The sequence below is a fragment of the Rousettus aegyptiacus genome, unplaced genomic scaffold (genome assembly GCF_014176215.1).
Source record: "Rousettus aegyptiacus isolate mRouAeg1 unplaced genomic scaffold, mRouAeg1.p scaffold_m13_p_17, whole genome shotgun sequence".
Lineage (NCBI taxonomy): Eukaryota > Metazoa > Chordata > Mammalia > Chiroptera > Pteropodidae > Rousettus > Rousettus aegyptiacus.
The window spans coordinates 24,106,897-24,131,553 of record NW_023416292.1 but is presented as its reverse complement, the minus strand read 5'-3'; the positions used below and the strand labels follow the sequence as shown (position 1 = coordinate 24,131,553).

General features: G+C 54.0%; 5 protein-coding genes across 5 annotated transcripts in view; 2 read left to right on the top strand and 3 right to left on the bottom strand.

Annotated features, from left to right (window-relative positions):
* Positions 1 to 23,916, bottom strand: part of LOC107521478 (Fc receptor-like protein 1) — a 31,854-nt gene extending 7,938 nt beyond the window's left edge. Inside the window, exons 1-8 of the mRNA XM_036234762.1 lie at positions 23,800 to 23,916; positions 22,407 to 23,540; positions 18,004 to 18,144; positions 15,563 to 15,705; positions 9,281 to 9,462; positions 8,812 to 8,880; positions 5,235 to 5,801; positions 665 to 2,945 (exon numbers count right to left, since the gene is read on the bottom strand). Coding sequence (XP_036090655.1) covers positions 665 to 1,142 — 478 coding nt within the window. The 5' untranslated portion in view covers positions 1,143 to 2,945; positions 5,235 to 5,801; positions 8,812 to 8,880; ... (3 more) ...; positions 22,407 to 23,540; positions 23,800 to 23,916. The remainder of the gene's footprint in view (positions 1 to 664; positions 2,946 to 5,234; positions 5,802 to 8,811; positions 8,881 to 9,280; positions 9,463 to 15,562; positions 15,706 to 18,003; positions 18,145 to 22,406; positions 23,541 to 23,799) is intronic.
* Positions 9,482 to 12,254, bottom strand: LOC107521483 (histone H2A-beta, sperm-like). The gene has a single exon (XM_016166202.2). The coding sequence runs from the start codon at positions 12,159 to 12,161 to the stop codon at positions 11,766 to 11,768; it is 396 nt and encodes a 131-aa protein (XP_016021688.1). The 5' UTR covers positions 12,162 to 12,254; the 3' UTR covers positions 9,482 to 11,765.
* LOC107521485 (histone H2B type 1-A) lies at positions 12,462 to 12,903 on the top strand. The gene has a single exon (XM_016166204.2). It carries the CDS (start codon positions 12,462 to 12,464, stop codon positions 12,843 to 12,845), a length of 384 nt encoding a protein of 127 aa, XP_016021690.1. The 3' UTR covers positions 12,846 to 12,903.
* LOC107521484 (histone H2B type 1-A-like) lies at positions 14,022 to 14,465 on the bottom strand. The gene has a single exon (XM_036234761.1). The coding sequence runs from the start codon at positions 14,458 to 14,460 to the stop codon at positions 14,077 to 14,079; it is 384 nt and encodes a 127-aa protein (XP_036090654.1). The 5' UTR covers positions 14,461 to 14,465; the 3' UTR covers positions 14,022 to 14,076.
* Positions 14,749 to 15,174, top strand: LOC107521482 (histone H2A type 1-A). The gene has a single exon (XM_016166200.2). It carries the CDS (start codon positions 14,758 to 14,760, stop codon positions 15,151 to 15,153), a length of 396 nt encoding a protein of 131 aa, XP_016021686.1. The 5' UTR covers positions 14,749 to 14,757; the 3' UTR covers positions 15,154 to 15,174.
* Positions 23,917 to 24,657: the final 741 nt, after the last annotated feature.

Genomic DNA, 24,657 nt, shown 5'->3' with positions numbered 1-24,657 from the left:
TGCCGGGAGTGGATACGCGTCGGGCACGTCAGCGCTGAGCTGGCGCCGCGAGGCTTGGGCGTCACAGGACCTCGCCTTTTCTTTTTATTTCTCGGTCGGGCACTCCCTTCCACGAGCCCTTCCCTGACGCCTCGGCTTCCCGCCTCGGCTGTGTTTCCCCTTGCTCCGAATGTCCCGTCACGAGCGGGCTCCGCGTGGCCACCGAACACGTCCCCTTCGGTGTCCAGGTGCCCGGGGAATGACCGCTGCGTGTTAGGGCCGTGCCGCTCTGCAGCCCAGTGAAGACACGCAGTGGGCACTTTCTGAATGTCCCGTTCGCTCCAATGGGAAGAGCCAGAAGAGGGAAGGTCGCCCACGCTCCGACAGGCCGCAGCTGGGGTGCGCCTGCGCCTCCAGACATCCCCTGCTGCTCCGGAGCAGCAGAGGCGGAGGGGAGCCCGCCCAAGCCCCCCAACCCCCTCCTGCCCCGCCCCACCCAGGCCCCGCCGCAAGCCCACGCCCACGGCCCTCTCAGGCCCCGCCCTAGGCCCCGCCCCGGGCCCCCCCCCCCGCCCACCCAAGCCCCACGGCCCCGCCCCACCCAGGCCCCGCCCCGGCCCCGCCCACCCAAGCCCCACGGCCCCGCCCCACCCAGGCCCCGCCCCAGGCCCCGCTGGGCGCTCACTCTGCACTTGGACCTGGATGGGCCTGCTCCTTCCGATCACGGAGCCAGCCGCCTGAGCCTCACACCAGTAGGACCTCGAGTCTTCGCTCCACACAGCGGCCACCTGGAGCTCCGGGGACCTGCTCCAGCCCGGCTGCAGGGCCCGGTCGTCTCTGAAGAAGCGGAACTGGAGCGGGACATGTGCCTGCTGCGGAGGGGGCCACGTCTCACACGTCAGCGTCACTGCGGTCCCCTCGGTGGGTTGGGGGGGCCGGGCCCTCAGGAGCAGCACTAGAGAGAAGGAGCAAGCGACAGTCGAGGGCAGTGGGGTTCGGGGTTCCTGGGCAGCGTTTGAAATGAGATCGAGACCCAGCCAAGTGGACACAGGATCTGCCCTGCGCCCCCTGCAAGCGCCCAGGCCCCCCTTTGCCAGCACCTCCCGCCCCGTGTGGGGCCACCTCCTTCCACGTGGTCCTCGCTCACTGAAGTCCCCGCCCATGATCCAAGGCCACTGTTGCAGACAGTGCAGGGGCAGTGACAATTGTCACTGAGGCTGGCATTGGAGAAGAGGAAGCTCGAGGGGTTTTAGGAAAAGTGAACGTGTTTCATTTCCCCCTCTCGTCAGCCATGCTGGTTACCCGCTCCCCTGCCCTGCCCCAACCCCGACATCTCAGACGCACCCAGAGGCTCGGCCAGTCCGGGACAGACTGACAGATCCCCCTGCCCGCCACGGCTGACAGAGGGGAGAGGCCACGGGTCCACGCCCGCACAGCGCCCCTACAAATCTCCGTGGGCGCCACAGCACAGGGGAAAGTTTAACCTTTACCCTTGGGCCGCAGCCCCGCGGGCCCCTGGGCCCTTTTCCAGGGCGGATTTAAGAGGCCGAGGTTGTGTTCGGCTTTCGCCGCCGTCCACACCGCCCACCAAAATCCCCGGTGACACTGGCTCTGCGGGGTTTGCTGGTCCAGCCCTCGGAGCCTCAGCTATTTGGGAAATTTTAAGACTTTTCCTCAGAAAAGCCTTTTTCTCTCCTGCCCATTAGGTCACTGAGAAGTGACCCTCGGGTGACTATCTGCCATCCCTGGGGCTTTTAAAACACCGGCCGGGGACGTCGTGGGAATGTGTGCCCCGTGCTGGGCCGGACCCGGCCTGCACGTGGGCGCCACCGTCGCTCCTGGGAGAATCGCGTCCCCAGAGCACTGAGGAGCATCGGCCTCAGGGCCTGGGCACAGCAGGGGAGGCGGAGGCACTGGGCACCGGCAGCCGCTCCCTGGAGGGCGCTGGGCGCCGGGCGCCGACATCAGACCGAGCGAGGCGCACCGGCCACGGCTCGGAGCTGGCAAGGCCCGCGGTGGGCGCCCCATCTTTGCATCCAGGATGTGGCTTTGGGTTTCTGCCAGCCCTGAGATCGGGCACCAGGCCTCGCGGCTTCAACGCGGGCTGCGTGAGGCCTGGACAGGTGGCAGGTGGGGGCCCCACGGGCTGGGCCGGCTCTGAATTGTGGGTCGCGGGTATCCCTGCCCGCGCATCCCCTTGTCCCGCAGCAGCCTGCGTCCTTGGGGCGACAGGATCACCTCTCTTAGCCCCATGATTAAAATTTTATGTCCGGAAGGGCTGTCCTGACTTGCACTAGGTTCAAACCCACGTTGGGAGTCATCCTGGGGAAACTGCCTCCTCCCTCCGCCTGGCGAAGGTGAGGCCGAACAGGGCGGGGTGATGGGTCAGTGTGTGCCTGCCACACTGGGAGACAGGCCACGCTGGGGGACAGGTCACACCGGGGGACAGGTCATGCCGGGTGGTGGGTCACGCTGGGAGACAGGCCTCGCGGGGGAGACGAGGCGGGTGGTGGCGGTCACTTCTGCTTGCAGCCCAGGACTGCGTGCGTTCCCCGTGGACATGCGGCTTTGGCGTTCTGTCCAGCGCTCCCGGCAGGGCACCCAGCGAAGGAGGCACAGAGGCCCTGAAGCCCCTGCGGCTGGGAAGGCAGAGCTTCTCGTCACGTCGGTCGGGCGACCCGGCTTTGTCACACGAACAGCATCTCCTACCCTGAGCTGGAGCTCCCCGGAAAAGGACTGTGGTCTTGAGAACGGCAGACCCAGGCCTGCACCCCATGTGTGGCCAGGGTCAGGGGCAGAAGGTGCTGTGGACGCGCCAGGGGCCACCGGTGTCTGCGTGCCCCGGCGCTGTCACCAGGTGTCAAACGGCCAAGCACAGGCCTCCGGCACGGCCCACGCGTCGAGACACCCACAGACCGCACTGCAGACGGAGGAGCACAACTCACCAGTCGGTTCGCAGAATGGAGCTGGGGGAGAATTCAGCAGAGGTCAGTGTGGGCGGCAGGCCCCGGACCCGCCCCAGGCCTGAGCCCAGCCCCGCGCCTCGGCCTCTCCTCCTGCCCCCGGCGCTTCCCGGCCCGCCCGCCCTCCCTTCCTCTGCCCGTTTCCTCTCTTCCTCCCCCCAGGTCCACGCCCCCCACAGAATGCCCACGAAGCCCCGCCATTCGCTCTGTGCTCGTAAACGCTTTCCGGGGGCCTCCCTCCGAGAGCCACGCAGCAGCCCATTCCAGCCCCTGGTCGCGTCCCCTCCTCGTCGAGATCTGGCTGCTCCAGCTCTCGCCTGGCTGAGCTGTGGCGACACCAGTCACGCGGGGGCTCCTGCTCGGGACGCGACGTCCCTCATCTGCCAAGCTCAGAGCGGAGGAGGCCGAGCTCGGAGGAGGGACGCAGATCTCCCCGGGGGTCTCTGCTGGGAGCTGCCCCTGCGTTACGGATGATAGCAGGAACTGCCAGCTCTGGGGACAGTGCGGGCTCTGCAGGCAGCGGACCCGGCCGGAGCCCTGGCACTCCCTCCTCCGCTGTGTGACCTGGGCAGGTGCTCGCCTCTCTGTGCTCTAGTTACTTCTCTGTGAAACGGAGGCACTGACATGCCACCCCACGGGGCGCGTGAGGGTCAAAGCAGCGGGCAGCCATGAGGCGCTAGAACAGCGCCCAGAGTTCAGCGCTAGGTGACGAGCATCTCGTCGTCATTGTCCGTTTAAGCCCCCGCTCAGCATGGGCCGCGCTTCCGGCCGGTTAGATGCTCATCTGAACAATCGGTTCCCCGGGCGGGCGAAGGGGCCGGCGTGAAAACCACCCCCCTCGATTCGCCTGGACGACAGGTGATGCCGAGCGCCCGCCGCAGGCCCGGCATCGCGTGTGCCCTGCGCCAGGCGCGGGGGGCGGTCTGGGGTCTGGGCGTTTACTCGGGAGGGGCAGAGAGCCAGCTCGCAGAAGCGTGCCCGGGCTTCCGAGAGCGCTCGGTGCTGTGAGCGGAGTGAAGCAGAGAACGAGTGCCTCGCCGTCCGAGGGCGGTTGTGACTGTTCAGATAGGTGTCAAGGGAGTGGGGACCTGGGTGAAATCGGAGCTCAGGGCCTTCTGGGTGTTGGGGGCGGGCGGCCCTGGCCAACGAGCAGTGGCTGCAAAGGGACCGAGCACCAGAGGACTTCTGAAGGGATGGAAATGACCCGCGTTTCGATTGTGCTGGCGGCCCCGTGACTCTAAACCCTTGTCGAAAATCACAGTCAGTGTGTCCGAAAAAAAAAAAAAAAAGAATCTTACCGTAATGTAAATTAAAAATAAAACTTAAATAAAGGATCGGGGGAGATGAAGTGAAAATGGCAACTCATGGGAAACTCGGTAAAGGGGGACAGACGCGTGTCGCAGCCAACGAGGGGATGTCCGGTCACATTTCGGTTAGTCGAAGGCGAAACACCTTACAGCACGTTAGAAGGGAGGAGTTTGAGGAAACGGGAGAAGGGGTGACATGGTGGCCGTCGCGACAGAGAGGACGCGGCCCGAGAGGGCGGGAGAGGCGCCTGGGCTGCTCGCGGCCACCTGAGGCCGTGGCCCGTCTCGGGGGGACAAGGCAGCAGGGCCGCGCCTTTCGTTTGCGGCCCCGGCCAGCTGCGTGGGCGCAGCTGTAAAGCACACGGACAAGCATGTCAGCCGGCGCGCGCCAGGGGATGAGGGGCGGAGGGGTGACCGGGGGACCGCTGCGCGGGACTCGACCTGAGTGCTGCGCGCGGTGAGCACGGGAGTGCAGTAATTCACAACGGACAAGTCACCCGGGGGGCGGAGACCAGGCAGAGTGTGCGGGGACACCCCGTGTTCAGCGTGTGTGTGTGGGAGGGGGGCAGAGGCTGACAGCAAAGATTTGGGAGGGGGCGGCTGCAGGTGATAAGTTCTAGGGTTTGACAGGAGGAATGGGGCGGTCATGAAAAGATAGAGGGAAACGTTTGTAGTAAGAAGGGCAAGCAAGCTCCGGGCCAGCTGCGTGAGCTCGCTCTGTGCCTGCCGAGGACACCGGGAACGAAGCCAGCAATGCCAAGGGGAAGGAGACAGGCGGTGAACACTTCCTACGGCAGAGAAGCTAAAACGATCGTTTTCTTTTAAAAAACCCGGCTTCCAGCACCTGCCACTGTCTGCCTGACTTGAGCTCGGGGGAGGAAGCAGAGAGCTGGGTATCACCGGGCAGAGAGCCAGCCCCGGGGAGCGCAGGGACAGGCCCCCGCTCCTGATAAGGCGCACACCCGCCCTGGGCTGTCCTACTCACCGCAGGTCAACAGCAAGAGCCTCAGCAGCATCGCGGCCGGGTCAGGGACCGCCGCATCGAGAAGCAGGTGACCGCGGAGTGCAGGGGCGGCTCGTCAGAGGTTTGAGGAAGTTGGCCTGGGGTCACCCCGCAGCACGAGTTTACAGAAACAGAAGAGGGAACAAGAGGCCGAGAAGACCAAAGTCGCCCCCTCGCAGCCGAATTCAACCTCCCCGTGTGGAGGTCGCGCCCACCCATACATCTGGCCCCCGGGACCTGGGACCTCAGGGCGGTTCCCCCAAGGCAGCGTCCCACCTGGAGACAGAGCGTGAGGCTACGGCCACACTGTGACATGTGGCCCTCCTGTTTCTCAGCAGCCTCCACTGCAGTCACACTGTGTGATGTGTCATTACGCCAGGGGCTGATGGGCTGTCGCCCAGGTTAGGGGCAGCACCGGACAGTTTGCGCGAGATCAAGCTATCCCTAAAATCCACGTTTTCACACAGAAACTTTCAGTGTGCCAGTCAGTGAGGACGAAACAGTTGAAAAACAAAATCATGGGACATCAGATCGGGAGTGGGGTGGGGGCTGAAACGAAATACAGGAAGTGGCGCATGCAAATTAGCGCTGGGCCCTTGGGAGAGTCCTCGGCCGGGCACCCCCGGCACTACCCCCCTCCGCGGCCAGGTCTCCCTCGCCTCCCCCATGCGTCCCCCCGCGCCCCGGGCTCCCCGCTCCGGGCCCCTGAGGCTGATGTGGACTGTAGGTCATGGGTAGGAGGTGAATAAGCCGTCTCAATTTTCGACATTGTTTGAATCTTTGTGAATCTAGGATGAAGCAGAACCAGGCCATATATGGGAGCTAAGCCACCAGGTGACAGCGGAAGATGCTCTTCCGTGGTGACATCCAAGTGCAGGTGCCAGGTCTGAAGAGGAAGACTGAGGGCAAAAGCAAGCGGTGGGCGACGCGCATGGCCGGGGGAGGAGGGGCCAGTTTGAGAACCACGCCGACGCCCCAGGACACTGTCGAAACAAGACCGCAGCCACAACTGTGTCCCCCGCCGCGCCGCGGACGGTGGGCCTTAGAGACCGGGCGGCCCCTAAGCCGGCGCGGCGGGCGGGGGGCAGCCCCTCCCGCGCTGCTGCCCGCGTCCTCCGGCCGCAGCGCGTCCCCGCCCCCCACGGGGCTGAAGGCTGCGCATCGCTTGTTAAGCGCTCCCACTTTCGCTTTCATGACCTGACAACTGACACATACTAAGAAATGCAGCACATATACAAATTATTAAGTACTTTGATTAAATGAAAAACTGTGACCCCACCCGCCAACAAGGAGAGTGCGGGCGAGACCGCGCTCCGCGGTGGCGAGTCCGGGGGCAGCGCCCGGGGGCAGAAGGGCGCGCAACGCCCTCACCGCCAGGGCTCCAGGTCCGGATGAGGCTTTCACACAAGGATGGGCCTGGGGCTCCCGCGGGCGCGGGGCGCTGGGCACCTCCCGCCCTGCGGAGCAGCCACAGGCGGGGCGGGGGGGGGGGGGGAGGCGGGGGGCTGGGACGGGGGGGGGGGGGGGGGGGGCTGGTGGGTCGGCCCTCGCTCTGAGAGCCGAGGCCCCAGAATGAGGCGGAGGGCGGAGCTGCGGTGCCAGGGCGGCTGCCCACCTGGGGCCTGCCCCCCCTCCCCAGGGAACGGGGGTGGGGTGCTGCCATGGTCAAGGTCAGGGACGGCTCAGCCTGGCTGGGCGCGGCGCCCCGGCCTGCGGTCTGGGGAGGAAGCTTCCCTCCCACGGATATGGATGCAAAACGTGTGACCCACAGAGGAAAAGAAAATCATTTCAAATCAGCGTAAGAGACTGGCTCGCCGCTCCCCGCCATTGGCTCCCTTCCTGTAAGGAACGTAAATCTAAACGTGTGTGTGATTTGCCCTGGCTGTCAGGTTACTTGCCGGGGTCTCTCTCAGGAGGAGCGGGTGTCCGTGAGTCACTGGGCTTGGCTCCGCTCTGTGACGAGCTTTGGCCCATGGGGCGCAGGCGAGAACGGCGCTGGCTGCGGCCGGGCTGACGCCGACGCTCGCCCTCGCCGGGCGGGCGCACCTGGCCGCCCCCTTCCCGGGGCAGCAGACGGGGCTCAGGCAGCGGCCGCACAGCCCTCGCTGACCTTGTGCAAGGCAGGAACGTTGACATGAAGCCCCGAGACGTTGACGTAGCTGTCGCCGCAGCAGAAGCTAACACGCTGCGCCGCAGGAGGCGGCCGGCTACTGACGGGCATTCCTGCTCTGAGTTTCTCTTTGGATTGATGTTACTCATTACTCGCTTATCTACGGGATTTCTGCCGTGGACTCCTAGGCAGACACACCCGCTACGCCTCACATGTCCATAAAACAGATTTTCTCCCCGAGGCAAGGAAGGACATTACTGAGAAGTGACTTATTTGATCGATAGATTCAGAGGAAGCAACTGAGCATGCTCGGCTGGGCCACCTTGGGGCGGCCACCAAGGAACCCGCTGGGGTCACGCAGCTGAGTCACTTCCTCCACGGTCATTTTTATTGGCGAGAAAGCTGAAGTTTGATCCCCTGTACGTGGCCCGTCACTCTCAACTGTTTCAGGTTTGGGCGAGTAAGAAAGCGGGGGTCCTCTGCGGTCTCCAAAAATGGCAATACGCATATGCAGCAGCACCCACGCCGAGTACATGGGGTGACAGTGCGCAGATCCCTGCGCGAGCACACACACGGGGTGTGACAGACGCGGTGCCTGAAGCAGTCACGAGTCCAGAGGCGACGGAGGGAAGAGTCACTGGGCGCACATGGGGACAGGGGGTGGGCCTGGGGGTGTCTTCCGGCTGTCCCAGGCCTGGGCGCATGGGAGGCCAGCCAGCTGCCCGGTGGGGGAGCCCTCTAAACAGACCACAAGGACGAGCACTGAGGAGATGCTGAAGGGTAACGAGGCGAAAGGGCTGGACAGGGAAACCGTTAAAGGCCATTCACACTGCATTATGGCAAGTGGGCCAGGCGGGTCCCTGGCCGGAGCACACGACCCTTCCCCCACTGGAAGGGAGCGATGCCACTCTGTCTTCATTGGTCATTGCCATACATTAAAAGAACGCGTTTGCTCAATCACCTGATTGTTCACGAAAACCAGGATTTGGAAATTTATGGAAAATCTACTAATTTTTATGTTTGAAACCAATTTTTTTTAAAAAAATGTTGTAAACCAAAAGCATGTCTGTGGAGCACCACGGCTTCGTGACCTCCGCTCTAGGCGGAGGCCGCTGGGCCACGAGGTACCGCTGATGTGGGACCAGGACTGGGCAGGAGCCGCTCGCTGGGGAAGTGCTTGGGAGCACGGGCCGGCCGGCCGAATCCGTGGCGGGAGAGGCTCATGTTCTTTTCTTGTGGCTTAAGCCACTAATCAGGATGGCAATGAAGAAGGAAGAGAGTGTTCAGGAAATAAAGACATTATCAAAAAAATATGTTGAGTTCGAACATTCTGAGATAAAGAATGGATGAGTTTTACAGATGAGGAATCTGTAACTCCGAAATGGTAATTCTCAAGCTTTATGCATGACGAGAGCTGGGGCGGCTGTGGCCCCCGTGACTTCCTCTTACCCGAGACATGTCGCGTCCAGCACGACAGCCGCGTGTGGCTTCTGAGCCGTTGGTCCAAACTGAGATGCACTGTAAATATAAATCACACCCTAAAAAAGGGACTATAAAGTATCTCATTAATATTTTTATGTTGATTACATGTTTTCTGGTAATATGTTGGCTCTATTGAGTTAAATAAAATATAATGTTAAAGTTAATTCTGACTGTTTCTTTTTTTAAACTTGTTTTCCAGTGTGGCTACCAGAAAATTTCAAATTAAGTGCGTGGCTTATATTATGTACGCATTGGACAGGGTTGCCACAACTTGCCACAAGGAGCACCCCAACTCTGCCGCAGTCTAAAGGAAATGCCCGGACTGGGGCCACTGGCACCGTGTCCCATGATCATGTGACAAGCCTCCACAGGACGTGAAGCCTTTTCCTCAGAGTATGGAAAACATGAGTTGGAGAAAGAGCAAAGATTACATTACCTACTTTCTGAAGCACCCCAGGGGGCATGCTGGAAATGGGTTCCTGGATCTGGAGTGAATCTTGCGATGAGGACACCCGTGACTTTCAGAGCATCGTCATAATCCAAACTGACCTGGGCACCAGTCTGACTGAGCGCTTGAGGCCTGCGTCACCTGCTCCTCAGGAAGGCTCATCAGTTGTCCTAATGAAGACACCACAGAACAGACCTTAGCACGGGGAAAAGGGTCGGAGCCAAAGGCACCCCGGAAATGACTCATTATTACCCACCTGCTGAGTCTTTTGGATAATTTTAAAAATAAAGTTTCAGCTTTGGAATAATTTTAGAGTTACAGAAAATTCGTGAAGTTATTCCCATATGCCCGTCAACTGGGTTCCCCAATTAGCATTTGTGCACTTGTCACAGCTAAGGAACTAACATTGCCACGTCACCATGAATTGAATGCTAAACTCTGTTTGGATTTCCTTATATTGTACCTAATGCACTGTTTCTGTTGCAGGATCCTATTTTAAATGAACGACGTTTAGTTGTAACGCTGCCTTAGCCACCTCTAGGCTGTGACAGTTTCTCGGAATTTTCTTGTTTTTGAAAACCTGATAGCTGCGAGGGCTCATAGTCAGATACTCTGTAGAAGGTTCCTCAACTTGGATTTGTCTGATGTCTTTCTCGGCGTGAGACCAGGACTGTGGGTTGTTGGGAGGAATATTTGGGAAGTAAAACGCTCTCCTCCACGCCTCATATTAAGGGCACGTGCCATCAGCGTGGCTTCTCACTGAGGATGCTGTGAAGACAAAGGAAGGTCTCTCGAAATGCAGCGGGGAAGCCGCACGGGGCTGTCACTCGCTGCGCTGGAGGCAGCTTGCACGGGCCAGCAGGAGACTGTCCTCTCCACCTGGCCATAGCAAGCTGCCGCCACTTAGGACTCTCGCTTCTCTCCAATGAAACTTTGCTTTAAATGACCATTCTCTGCTCCCGCCTTTCTTCTCTAAGAGAAAACTATTCTTGGTTCTCCAGACCTGCCTGTGGTTCCCCAGTTTGCTTGTCCCGAATTGCAATTTCTCTGCTATCTGTCATTTCGTTTTGAAGGCTGATGAAGTTAACTTCATCGCCTGGCCGAGCTGGTATTTGCCAGGCGTCTCTTCTATAAAGTCGCTCCTTTTCTCACCTGCCTTCCTAGACTCTGGGCTTTGGCAAGTCTGGGGAATTAAGCTACACTTGCCCGATGGGGGAGCATCTATATAAATTTTTTGGAATTCAGTTTAGAACATTTTTCGTGTATCCCTATTTAGTCCATCAGTTATATAGTATTCTTTGATTTTAAAATTTCACATTTTAAAGTTTTCAATCGGCATGTTCTAAATATTATCTAATTTTGTCTGATATCTGTACAATTTCCCTTTCCATCTTCAAAAATTTTCCTTCGTCTGGTGCCCTCCCCAATTGCATGCTTTAACCGATATTTAAGTACATTAATTCAAGAAATGATTGACTCTTCCATACCTGGTTGTACATAATACATTATAGTTACTCATCTTTGATGTCTCATAAAACTTTATATTTTTCTTCATGCTTAAGTGTCTAGTAATGTTTTAGATAACCAAGATTATTTTTCTATGAGGTAAGGTGAACTATTGAATATTGTACAGTAATTTTGTACTTGACAGCCTAACTAAATGGTCATTTGCTTTCCAATCTTTCTTAGTGTTTGCAGTACAGATAAACTGATACAATTTCATCTATTTTGTAGTTAAAACTTCTGAAAAACTTGACACCAGATCCCCAATTTCAAGTTATGATGGAAGAACTTGTCACATTCAGTGACCAACACCACTGTCAATCACACATGACAGAAGCCAAGCTTCTGTTTGAGACACATCTAATTTTACAGTTTAAGAAAAAAGATTCTATTTTTACTATGTATGTGAAGTCACGGGTAACAAATGTTGACATATGACCCTTTACCAAATGTTAAGGTTAACTAACTCGTGGTTTCCTGATATCTGATTTAATACTGAATCATTCTAGCATGTTTGAAAGCAAATTCCTATCTAAAAGGTACTTTGAGAAAACTGTGCAGCCTCTTGAGACTGTAAACAGCCTAGTCACTAGAAGCTAGTCTCATTTGTTCTAATCCAATCACCACTCAGTTCATTAAAACCCATGAACTTGCCTTTCTAGTGCTAGAGTAACCTAAGTTTGCTCCTTCTCCAAAAGCAGACCTTAACAGGTGGTGCAGACATCGTTGGCTTGTTTTTTTCCCCAGTAATACTTTTTAGCCTTAAAGGTTTGAAAAAAGGCCAATAAGAACCAAAGATTTCCAGAGTACTGGGAAGACGAGCTGTGGGACACACATTGGCTGTGGTACACGTTCCCACCACAGACCTGCACAATCACCACCTTTAAGTCCTTGCACAGCCTTCTCTGTCAATGTGAGTGGCTCTGAAAAGAGCCTTTGGGTTGTTTTCTTCTCTAATCGTCGAGGTTGTTCACGGGGCTTCACTATCTGAAGACCACTTGCTCTGGACTTTGTGGTGGTGACTCTCAGTCTTCTTGGGCAGCACGCCACCCTGTGCAATTGTCACGTGGCCTAGCAGCATTTTGAGCTCCTGGTTCTTGCGGATGGCCAGCTGCAGGTGGTGCGGGATGATGCGCGTTTTTTCGTCTTCACGCGCCGCGTTGCCCGCCAGCTCCAGGATCTCGGCCGTCAAGTACTCCAGTACGGCCGCCAGGTACACGGAGGCGCTGGCCCCAATACGCTCTGCATAGTTGCCCTTGTGGAGCAGGCGGTGCACGCGGCCCACGGGGAACTGCAGTCCAGCTCTAAAAGAATGGGCCTTGGCCTTAGCAAACGCCCGGCCACTCCTCTTCTCACACCGGCACATGACGCAAACGCACACAGCACCAAGAGTAACAGAACTACAACGGAAAAGCACGGGGCAGGTTTCATTTATAGCCTGCTGGTGGGTCGTGCCTGGCTATCTGATTGGCTGACGGAGCCCCAGCCAATCAGAAAGTATCACTGGAATCACCTCATTTGCATACACGCGACGGCTCACTGTCCAATCAGATGTAGCTGCCCCGCGCGTCATCTCAGGTCGTGCCTATAAATACCACTCTTCTTGACTTCAGGCGCTTTCCTTTTGTTTGGTGCTGGTCGGAACCGTTGGAGCCGAGCACCGGCCATGCCAGAGCTGACTTCTAAGGGCGCCACCGTCTCCAAGAAAGGCTTCAAGAAAGCTGTCACCAAGACTCAGAAGAAGGAGGGAAAGAAACGCAAGAGATGCCGCAAAGAGAGCTATTCGATTTACATCTACAAGGTGTTGAAGCAGGTGCACCCCGACACTGGCATCTCGTCCAAAGCCATGAGCATCATGAACTCTTTCGTCACTGACATTTTCGAGCGCATTGCGGGCGAGGCGTCACGCCTGGCCCATTATAACAAGCGCTCTACTATCACGTCGCGGGAGATCCAGACAGCCGTGCGCCTGCTGCTCCCTGGGGAGCTGGCCAAGCACGCCGTGTCCGAGGGCACAAAGGCTGTCACCAAGTACACCAGCTCCAAGTAAAAAGGCTCAGCTACCCAACGAGCTTCATCACCCAAAGGCTCTTTTAAGAGCCACTCACTTTTCTTAAAGGACTGTAGGCTCACTGGGGTGAGGGGTGAGTACAGTAGGCTTTAGCACAGGCAGAGCAACAGTTTTGCAACAGTATGTTGTCTGCTGAACTTCCTTGGCTCTCACAGTTCAGTTTCAAGTAGAATAGGGAGGTTGGCTTAAAAGACTTAGTCAAAAAGCTATTTTGCAGGGTTGGGCCTGGTTAGTACTTGGATGGGAAACCACCTCAGAAGGCCAGGTATTGTAGGCATTAAAAAAAGGATTTTAGACAAGGTCCTTGTGATCTGTGAGGTGAACCAAGGGTTGCCTTGCCTAAAAAAGCAAAAAAGACCTAAATTATAGTCATTAGTTATGCGGATTGTTTATGCGGCACTTCCAGTGAAACCTCAGATGTCAAGTGAAACAGTTGTCCTCAAGCTCCCATGATTCTGTGTCCTCAGGGAGGTGGTTTCGTGGGCTCAGTTCATTGAACAGGCATGGTTTGTCTTTCCCTGGGATATTTTACTGTCTAAACTTTCCATAGAGGAAGGGGTCTCGGAGCTGTGGGAAGAACATTAAGATGGTAGATACTTGTGTGGGAGCATTATGGCTGTTTTTTACATTAGCTGTGGTGAGAACATTCTTAGAGTTACCCTAAAGCTGCTGAGATTTAAGGCCCAAAGCTCCATTTCTTAGTATACATGGCGACATCTTGTACATTTATTGAGGTCTCAAAACTGGGCTATTACAGGTTAATGGTCCCAATAATTTTCCTGGAAGAGATCACTTCTAGGCACATTTCATCATGCAAAGGCAGTCACATGCCCACACCCTGTTTAAAAGGTCAAAGGAATAGCTTTGGGGGAAGTGGAAAACTACAATTATACTATAGAAGTCATCGAAAGAGTAAGAACATCTGTAGCACTTTTATCTTTGTAAGATTTTCAATAAGTGAAGCAAGAGTCTGTGGTAAAAAGAGGTTGACATTGGAAGGTGCACATCTGTCCTGCTTGAAATTAAGTTCAGCAGATGGACCAACCTACTTTTTAGTAAAAAAAGAGCAGCTGGGTCTTGCAGAGCTAAGGCCTACTTTTTCCAACCCTCACCATCTGAACATCCAGACAGCGAGCCTACAGCTCTTTAAGAAAAGTGAGTGGCTCTTAAAAGAGCCTTTGGGTGAAGCTCGTTGGGTAGCTGAGCCTTTTTACTTGGAGCTGGTGTACTTGGTGACGGCCTTGGTGCCCTCCGACACGGCGTGCTTGGCCAGCTCCCCAGGGAGCAGCAGGCGCACGGCCGTCTGAATCTCCCGAGACTTGATGGTCGAACGCTTGTTATAATGGGCCAGGCGTGACGCCTCGCCCGCAATGCGCTCGAAAATGTCAGTGACGAAGGAGTTCATGATGCTCATGGCTTTGGACGAGATGCCAGTGTCCGGGTGCACTTGCTTCAACACCTTGTAGATGTAAATCGAATAGCTCTCTTTGCGGCATCTCTTGCGTTTCTTTCCCTCCTTCTTCTGAGTCTTGGTGACAGCTTTCTTGAAGCCTTTCTTGGAGACGGTGGCGCCCTTAGAAGTCAGCTCCGGCATGGCGGGTGCTCGGCTCCAACGGCTCCAACCAGCACCGAACAAGGGGAGCGCGCCTGAAGTTAAGAAGAGTGGTATTTATAGGCACGACCTGAGACGCCGTGCGTGGCAGCGACCTCTGATTGGACAGTGAGCCATCGCGTGTATGCAAATGAGGTGATTCCAGTGATACTTTCTGATTGGCTGGGGCTCTATCAGCCAATCAGATAGCCAGGCACGGCCCACCGGCAGACTATAAATAGGACCCTCGCAGTCACCCTAACGGAAAGTTTTCCTGCTGTAATCGACTTACTTTCTACCATGTCCGGACGCGGGAAGCAGGGCGGCAAGGCGCGCGCCAAGGCCAAGTCCCGTTCATCGAGAGCCGGGCTGCAGTTCCCCGTGGGCCGCGTGCACCGCCTGCTCCGCAAGGGCAACTACGCCGAGCGCGTGGGCGCCGGCGCGCCCGTGTACCTGGCGGCCGTGCTGGAGTACCTGACGGCCGAGATCCTGGAGCTGGCGGGCAACGCGGCGCGCGACAACAAGAAGACGCGCATCATCCCGCGCCACCTGCAGCTGGCCATCCGCAACGACGAGGAGCTCAACAAGCTGTTGGGCCGTGTGACGATCGCGCAGGGCGGCGTGCTGCCCAACATCCAGGCCGTGCTGCTGCCCAAGAAGACCGAGAGCCACCACCACAAAGTCCAGAGCAAGTGATCTCCAGGTATCGAAGCCCCGTGAGCGACCTCAACGATTGGAAAGGAAAACAGGACCCAAAGGCTCTTTTAAGAGCCACTCACAATTTCCGAGAAAGAGCTTGTGAACCTACTGATTAGGTAGCAACAAGTATGCGAGTTTAATTGGCCGCAATTCTTAAACCAACAGGACGAACATAGTTCCGGTGACTGGCACCTCTGAGGCAGTTCACATTAATGTGAAGTTGGACAAGAGTGCCATTCGCCTGGGCAAAAAATGCCAACTTGCACTAGGATTGCTGTGACAACACAATTCTAATAAAAAATGAAAATGAGTCCTATCTTGGGGTTTGTATTTTAATAAGGATAGAGTTAGACTAGGGGTTAGAGGCTGAAGAATGAGATTTGTAAACTTGCGGCTTTTGACTCACATTTGGAGAGCACGTCTCCAGGGTGTCAGCTAAGCAGCTAGCGAGGTAGGACATGCTCCGAGGCCGCTCCTTTCTCCGCCACCTTCCAGCAGCAGCTTTCATTCTAAGTATTCTAGGATGGTTCCTCATGGTGATATCTGTAACTGCAACATGCTAGTAAGCCAAAGAAAAGGCACATGTTTTTGACACCTGAGTATGTGAAAAACAGTAGCGTTGAATAATACGTTTGTTAGTATGTAGGTTACCTCTCAAAGAAGACTAATACCATTTTGATGGCAAAATATCAATTTTACTCATGTGATAAGGCAACTTTCTATCATTCAGGAATAGTAGGCACTGAATTCTTGATGGTTTAACCACTGAAAATGAAGCAAAATATTTTGTTGATCCTTCAGCATGAGTAAACATTCACAGAAACACCCAAAAAACAGGAAAATGGCCAAATTCAAAATTTGTGTACAAAAGTGAAACCATCAAAAAGTCTCCAACCGCAATGCAAAACAAAAATCTGCACATGTATAAGAAATTACAAAAATTCTTTAACCATTTGCAAAGTTAAAAACTAATACTTGTGTCCATAAAATTATACACAAACTTTAGAATTGATGTGTTTTAAAATTACAAGGATGCATTTTTTAAAAACCTACATTAACAAAACAATGCTAATGAAACGAGTTTCTCAAAAAATATAAATTTCTTAATTTGAACTAGAAAGCAGTGAAGACTAACATAAATTGAAAAGAAATTAGGTCATTGGTGAGCTACCATCTCAAAAATCAGGTTTCCAAATGTATAGCCTCTTAGACAAAGAAAGGTAAATCTATAGCTAATGGAATGGTTCTGAATTACGAAAAAGGTTTCGTATTTTTGAATAAATGTGACCAAATCTAATGAAGAAAGCATGTTACTAAGTGCAGTACAATAAATATTTCAGTTACATGTAAATAAATTATTAATTTACATCATTGACTTTCATTACAATGCCCTGAAGTCCATTATTCAACAAAGAGGTGCTGTATTTTTAAATACCAGGCACTTTAATATTGACTTAATATTAATTAGTCTAGTTTTTTTTTTCAGGAAACAAAATTGGACATATACAGAATACAAAATTTACATGGAAATTTCAAATAGGAGTAGACTCAAATTATATTTACCCTGAAAATGTCATTATCGATAATATCCTCTTTTCAGTCTATCATTCTTGTTATTTTATTAGTTTTCAACCATTGTTAAAATTTTAAAGCATAAACTTGAAAGAACAGTATGACGAACACCCATATTGCACACATGAAAATTTACTTAAATTTCACCTCCTAAAAAAGGATAATCTCTTGTATAATCACGATGCCATTATCATACCTACAAAAATTAACAATAATTCCCTAATACCCAGTCTATTTTGAAATGTCCTCCTTTTCTCCCCCTCCCAAATTTTATAGCTGCTTTTATTTTAGTTTTCGTTTTCAAAGTGAATGTAATATTTGTACTATGCCCCAACCCAAAGTATGTTGAAGTCAAAATTTTCCGTAAGGCCATACGTGTATAATATTACCTATTTCACATTTAATAAGTGTTTAGCATGGAAAACAGTATGGCATTTCCTCAACAAACTAAGAATTGATCTACCATATGATCCAGCAATCTTTCTACTGGGTATTTACCCTAAAGACTTGAAAATCCATATCTGAAAAGATATTCGCACACCGATGTTCATAGCAGCATCATTCACAGTGGCCAGGATGTGGAAGCAACAGAAGTGTCATGCGATAGATTGGATAAAGAAGCTGTGGTACATATAAACAATGGAATATGACTCAGATGTAAGAAGAGATGAAATACTGCCATTCGTGACAACGTGGATGGACCTCAAGATAATCATGCTAAGTGAAATAAGCTAGACAGAAAAAGTTGAAGAGCACATGACATCACTTATATGTGGGATATAAACTTAAAAGCAACAAATGAACAGAACGAACAGAGACTCATGGACATTGACAATGGACTAGTGGTTACCAGAGGGAGGGGAGAGGGGGCGATGGACAGGGTAAAGGTGGTCGAATATGTGGTGACAGAAAGATATCTAACTCTGGGAGGCGAACACGCAGTGTAAATATATATATGCTTTACTGAAAAACAAACAAACAAACAATACAATACAAAAACAAGTGTTTAGCAAAACCAGGACATTTTATGTAACAACTGTTATCCAGCAGAAACAGAATCTGCCCACCCAATGTGCAGCAGAGCTGAACACTAAACACTAAATTTTGCAGTATAGAAATTAGAGCCATTTACTGGCAGGGCCCCAAGCCAGAAGGACAGGGAGCTATTACTTAAAACCTAAACTCCAGGATGGTTTTTGATTAAGGGTTTTTAAAGGCAAAGATTGAGGGTTAGGGGTTAGGCGTCACGGGTAAAGCTGACTGGTTAATACTTACACGAGCTTTAATGGTTTTCTTTAGTCTCTTTAAGTCAGTTCTTGACATCGTCTCGTGTGGTTTGTTGCTATGGTTGGGTGATCTCACCCGGCTGGAGAGCCAGGATTTGTAAAACGTCTGATTGTGCATCAGGGATGTTATCTTTAAAATAAAAAGCAGAAACTGAACATCCTGTGACCGTTGTTATTATGTAAGCTATCATTCGTGCTTGGCCAGATGCATTTTTAAAATTATCTCAAGCAAAGTGTCCTTTTAAACTTTTTTTCTGGAATTTGCTTTACAAGCAGGTCTCCAGGACATGACTGAAACACTTTTTTAATCTTTGTGAGCCAAGTGATGACCAAAGCAATTGAGACACATAGTTAAAGGCTGGACTCTGACCTAAACATGTCTACTGCTGACCGGTTTCGCCATCATCATTTGATAATATTTTTAATACAGTCGCGAATGTTAGTCAAGGGATTTTCCAAGCAGTTGGTTTATTTAGAGAAACATCTAAAGAAAGAATTAAAACAGAAATCCAAATACACTACTGTAAAAGAAAAAAAAAACCTCTCTTTTAACTATGAGGCCAAGAGGTAAAATAACGTAATCCACATACCCACTAATTATCACGCACATACAAATGCTGCAGAGGTTTGAGACAAAAATTGTGTAGTAATGTAAAGTCTGAAGATCTTTAAGAGGATTAACATTAGAAGAAATGACAATCTTATAGCTGAGAATAATCAAGTTTATGAGTTAATTGTTCCTTAAATTGATTAAGCACATGGGCTCTCTCCCTCTGTGTGTCTGTGTCCGTGTGTGTGTCTGCGTGTGCGCATGTGTGCGTGCATAGCAGCTGTGGGTTTCATTTGCCCAGAAGGAGGCAGAGAAATTCTGAGAAATACAGAGAAAACTGAACCGCAGTTAAATTACCCAGAAAAACATTTCATTTCGATTTATGTAGACAACCTAATAGTGTGATGAAACCAGTCGAAGCCGGGCGGCGGGGCGAGCGCGGGTGCAGGGAGGCGTGGTGGGCCGGCCGCCCGCCGGCCAGGGGGCCCCAGGGCGAGGCCGGCTCAGAGGGCTCAAGCGCGGCGCTGCCGGCTTCTCTTCCAGGTGGCGTCGGCTGTGCCCGCTCCTGCCTCTTGTTCCCTCTGGTCTACGATGACCCTGGGGGCCACCCGTTCATCGGCACCAGGGAGAAGGACTACATCGTGCGCTCGCGGGCTCAGCAGGTGCCGGACGAGTCCCCACCGCGTCCCGGGGTCTGGGTGCGCACCCCGAGGCGAGGCGTCCCCCGATGGAGGGGACGTTGGCATCCGCTTTCTTCCAGGGCCCTGCTACGAACTGGTCTCTCCCCATGAAGGCCGTGAGCACGTCCCTGCCACTCTGGAGCATTTTAGTATTTTACTTCACTGAATACTGGTTCGTTTATGTGAAGCTGGCGGACCTGCCGACGTACTTCAGCTCTGTGCTTCGACTCAGCCTCACGGGTGTAAGCATGCAGACAGCCCATCCCGTCCCCTCTGCTCAAACGCTCGCCTCTCCCATGGTCGCCGGGTCGGGGGCTTAGGCCCGGGACCTCCGTGCGGGAAGCGCGGGCAGGCTCACTTGAATCCGGCCTCCTCCCAGAGTGGCCTCTGCTCACCGGGGCAGGGCGGTGTCGCTTAGGTCAGCCTGACGCTCAGAGACGGTCGTATGTTTTTCAGGGGCCCGTGAAACTTTTATATTCTAACCAATCGACATCTGCAGACAAGACGTTCTGCCGGCAGCGTCCAAACAGAGCGTTAACAGAGCGGATTCTGCCTCTGAGGAGCCCCGGGCAGGGAAGCACGGATAACACGTGCCGAGAGTGAGCCGTGTTTGGGAAGGTCGTCAATTCCCAGCCGGGACTTACGCCCCGAAACTCGTGGGTGATCTTCTTTTCAAAGACCACTGTATGCAGTGTGACACTCGTAAAGAACAGAGCACGTGTGTCTAGAGCCCGGACTAGAATGCACAGGTGCTGACCGGCCGGCCGGAGCCTTTCACTTCCTGTCGGGCGGCCGTCCTCCGAGTAGCAGGAGGGCAGCAGACTCAGACTGTTAGTGACGGTTCCCGGGGTCATTGAGTCTCTGCTACATTCTTGCCCTTTGTACTCGAAAAGCAGTGTTCTCATGTTGACACAGCAACTCCAGCATAAACACACCTGCCGCCGACGGGCAGCCGACCTTGGCAGAGGTCAGAGTCTGGGCGCAAGCGTGCAAACGGGCCAGAGGTCCTGCAATCAGAGTGCCCAAGGACACTGTGTGGGGCTGTGGGCCCCTGGAGGACGTGATGAAAGCAGGTCCCCAGGCCAGGGGACCCGGGCACGGGAAGCCACCGCTGGGAGCCAGGGGGCCTGGTGTGGGGCCGGCAGGCTCCCCGCCCCCGGAGGACAGTGACCGAGAGGTGGAAGGGTCAAGTTGAGAGCAGACGACCCCAGCGTGGGAAGTCAGCCCTGGGCTTCCCGTCGCCGTCACGGTGTCTCCTCAGAGTCCCAGACCCGTGACGGCTTTGCTGACCGTCTGTCGCATGAGCTGCTGGGACCGGGCGAGGAGTAAATCCTTTCCTTCGCTCGGGTCTCGCGCGGCGGCGATCTCCTTTCCCTTGCGTTTTCTTTAATAGCGTGTCACTTTCAAGGCCGGAGTGACGATCGCAGTGATCGGCATCTTAAAAACCGTATGAAGAAGTGGAGTGAAAGGCCTTGCGCTCTGCCCCGTCGCCAGCTCCAAGGCGGTTTCTGTTTTCGGAGAGAATATTGGTCCTTCTTTCTTTCAAACCGAAGTAGACGCACGCTTTTTTCTACTCTAAGCGTGGTGGCCAGTTCCAGCGGCCTGGGGTTTGTGTTAAAGGTGACGTGCGTGTGAAGGAGAGCCACCGCGTAGGCATGCCGGGGCCGGCTGCGGCACGGCGGGGGGGCGGGCAGGCCCCCGGCCGCGCCTCGGCCGCAGAGCGGGCTCCTGTTGGCCCTGCTGCCGGCCGCCTCCATCGCCAGCACCGTGCTTGGCAGCCTCCTGGCCGACTTCCTCCCCTCCCGAGAAGTCGTCAGGCTCGTCGTCATCGGGAAGCTCCTCACGGCCGTAGGTGCGTGCGGGGCGATCCGGGCCGGGTGTGGGCGCTCGGGGCGGCTCTGCGGTCACCGTGTGCATCCTCCCAGCCCAGGCATTCTCGCCCCGGCTGTGTCCTTCGTGTCTCTGCACTGAGCCAGAGCCAGCCTCGGCGTCACCACCACCTTGCTGGAAGTGTCTTTTGCCACCAACAGCCTCTGCCTGGCAGGAGCCCTCGTCAACTTCCTGGACATCGCCCCTTGGTACGTAGCCCCCCTCCCCGCCCCCCCACACCTTGGCCAGGCCGGTGGCCCCAGAGCCTCTCCGAACTGGGAGGGACAAGGCCGGGACGCTCGCTGACCTGTGGCTTCCCGCCAGCAGGACGCGGAGCCTGGCCGGAGGAACACCTTCTTGCTCTCGGCAGGGTGGGCGTGGCGGGCCTGCTCTTCTACCTCATCTTCGGCCGAGTCGAGGTCCAGGACTGGGCCTGCGAGGAGACGCTGGCTCGCCTCTGACTCGCCTCTGAGCGAGCCACGGCGCCCGGGACCCCGATGTCCGGCCGCTCCGGCCCCTGGTGCTCACCCCGCGGACACCCCCACTTCATGCTCGCTTGATGGACTGGCCTCTCTGTCCGAACTGGCTTTGTGGCCAGCATCTTCTCAGAGACCTGGGCTGTGGAATTCTGGAGGCGCCGCCTGGAGATTTTACAGGGAGGGGAGGCCTATTCTTTGGCTAGGAGCCCCTGGGAGCGCAGGTGAATCTGAACGTCCTCGCTTGCCCTGCTGGGTTGTGACGTAACAGCACGTGGTTGGCCCCTGGCCCCCAGTGTCTGGCACAGAGCTCCTGAAACCGTCATCATTTCCTGAGCGATGGTGTGAGGGGAGCATCTTTTGTTACGACACTTGGTCTTAGTGCCTAGTCCCTGACATAAGAGCTTCTGAGAGCCTTGGAACCTCTGGAGTGGAGGGCGGCCGGGGCCCCAGGGAGCTTCAGGGTGTGGGCTGGATGCCAGAGGGCCCAAGGCGTGATTAGGGGGTTGGGACTTTTGGCCCCATTGTCCCGCCTTCTGGGAGGGAGGAGGGCTGGAGGCCGAGCTCTTCATCGGTGGCCAATGATTGATTCAGTTGGTCGAGCCTATGCAATACAACTTCAATTAAAAATCTCCTAAGTGACAGGGTTTGGGGAGCCCCTGGGTTGGCGGCCGTGTGGAGGTGTGGGGAGAGCAGCCCCCCGAAGGCAGGGATGCCCCGCGTCTCCCCCCACACACCTCGCCATGCGCGGACTACTCTCATTTTTATAGAGAAATAAAACTCTATAATTTTCAAAGCTAGAAAAACCTGTATAAACCTCGTGAAACTGAGCCTCGTCTTCCTGCCACTTTGTCCTCACAGCACGGTCACTGTGGCATGGGCACCGTGTCGCCTGTTTGAGGTGGCTGAGGAGGAGGTCTTGGACATTCTCCTCACAGGAGGTTTCTGCAGCTGTGTTTAAGACGATGACGTTGACTAGGCTGATCGTGATGATCTCACTGCACACAAACATATCGCACACTGGAAACTAATGCTACATGTCGGCTACAGCTCAGTCAAAGAAGTTTCGAAGAGCAGGGGTGCAGTGTGTACTCTGACGAGCACAAACATTGTTGCGAGACCCCGAAGGAGATGTAAATGGAAGAGCACCCCACATTCGCAGATGGGGGATCTGGCACCGTTAGAGTGGCAGCACCCCCGAAACCGAGGCGGCACGGGCCCGGCCAGCCCCCCGGCTGGTTCCGCGCAGAAGCCGATGCGCTGGGCTGCGCTTCGTGCAGAACCGCGAGGCACCCCGGGCCGCCGAGGGTCGCGAGGAAAGAACAAAGCTGCAGGACTCACCTTTCCCGAGTCTCACGCTTCTTCGACACTTTCTACAAAGCAGCGAGGATCCAGGCGGCGTGCCGCGGCCCGAGGCTAGATATGCAGACCAGCGGACAGAATCGAGAATCTAGAAAAAAGCCAGTGCGTCTGTAGTCTGATTTTTGACAAGGAAACTAGACCACTCAAGGGGCAGAAAGAACAGTCCTTTTGAAACAAATGGTGCTGAGAGAACCGGATAGTCACATGCTAAAGAGTGAACTTGGACCTTTAGCTCGCCCCACGTCCAAGAATTAAAACTAGAACGGACCCTGCGCTGTTGGATTGAAATGGAGGTACAGGCGGAAGTCGCGGTGTCAACAGAAAGGTGAGGAGAGAGGTAGGTGATGGGTAGATGAAGCGTGGATAGACACAGAGTCTCTGATTTTGTCTGCCCAAAGGGCCTGGGAGCGGGGGCGGGGGCGCCGGCGGCGGGCGTGAACGCCCTTAGCATCGAAGTTCTGGCTTCTAAGTATTTTTCTCAAACAGTAAGAGGAACCAGAGTCTCTTCGAGAGGTGGCCGATGGCAGGGCTTGACCAGGAAAATACAAGATGCACCTCAGGTAACATCTCCCAAGCATGTCAGGAAACGCTGAAAGAAACACAAAGAACCTCTCGCTGGCCAAATCCGAGACAAGTTGAGCAGCAAAGTAAATAGCATAAACCGATAAATAAAATACGAAGCCAAGAATTCGCACTGAAATAAAGAAGGAAATGAAGGCACGAATGAAGGAATGAGGTGTGAAACGGCATGCACACACAGCCCCAAAGGACCGTCCCAATGTCGATGGGAAGAGGAGGAACTTTGCTGAGGAAAAATTCGACAGACACCACTGATTTAATCTTTTCACCTTGAAAACAGGTCAGTTCTTTGAAATAGTTGTGTCTGGTTCCGGAAGGCGGGTGAAGCAGGTGAGCCCCCAAACTTAGGCCTCAAGGTCTAAGCAATCCGGTATGCAGGAAGAGGTACTTCTGCAGCAGAACGAAGGTTCGTAACGGGAGCAGGCCTTTATAGCCATTGCCGAGTCCGGGAGATTTCTAGCCGTCGGACTCGAAGCTCCTTTTGCAGTTCGAAAGGTCTCTCATGACGTCACAGGTTCCGGGTGGCCCAGATAACAGCAGACACAGGGATTTGAATGAGTCGTCGTCGTGATTTCTCTGGAGTTTGTATCGCGCCATCTAGCTTTAGTTTGCAGGGCGTCAGAAACAAGGGTGTTTCCAGTTCTCGCGATTCCAAATCAAAAGGATGGGAGAAAATGGAAAATGTTACTTCGGGGAACCATAGCCAAAGATTGGGGGGGGGGGAACCAGAAGAACTTGAGATCCTGTTCAGTTTTCAGGCGAAAAACAAAATCTCAAAAACAATGAACAGAACTAGAATCTGAAATCCACAAGTATGTGCTACAATTTCTACTGAAATGTAATTTATTTCTGTAACATTGTATCCATTTGTATCAACATGACCATCGTGACACTAATTTGCTTGCAAGTTGTCAAGTTTTAATACATTTGGCCTGATTATTTGCAGAAATGCACCAAGAACAGTGGTTGATTATATAGCCTCTTTTAAATCTGCTCTGCTAGGACTTTTCATAAGAAATTTCAGATTGAACTTTTAAAGGCCAGGCCAACGACTTCCCATCAAACTGCCTGCAGGGCCTGTGGACTATTCATTTAACCAAAGTGACCAAGATTTTGCAGACAAATAC

Excerpts from the sequence above, each read along its gene's own strand:
- LOC107521483 (XM_016166202.2), bottom strand. The coding sequence starts at position 12,161 with ATGTGCCGGTGTGAGAAGAGGAGTGGCCGGGCGTTTGCTAAGGCCAAG.
- LOC107521485 (XM_016166204.2), top strand. The coding sequence starts at position 12,462 with ATGCCAGAGCTGACTTCTAAGGGCGCCACCGTCTCCAAGAAAGGCTTC.
- LOC107521484 (XM_036234761.1), bottom strand. The coding sequence starts at position 14,460 with ATGCCGGAGCTGACTTCTAAGGGCGCCACCGTCTCCAAGAAAGGCTTC.
- LOC107521482 (XM_016166200.2), top strand. The coding sequence starts at position 14,758 with ATGTCCGGACGCGGGAAGCAGGGCGGCAAGGCGCGCGCCAAGGCCAAG.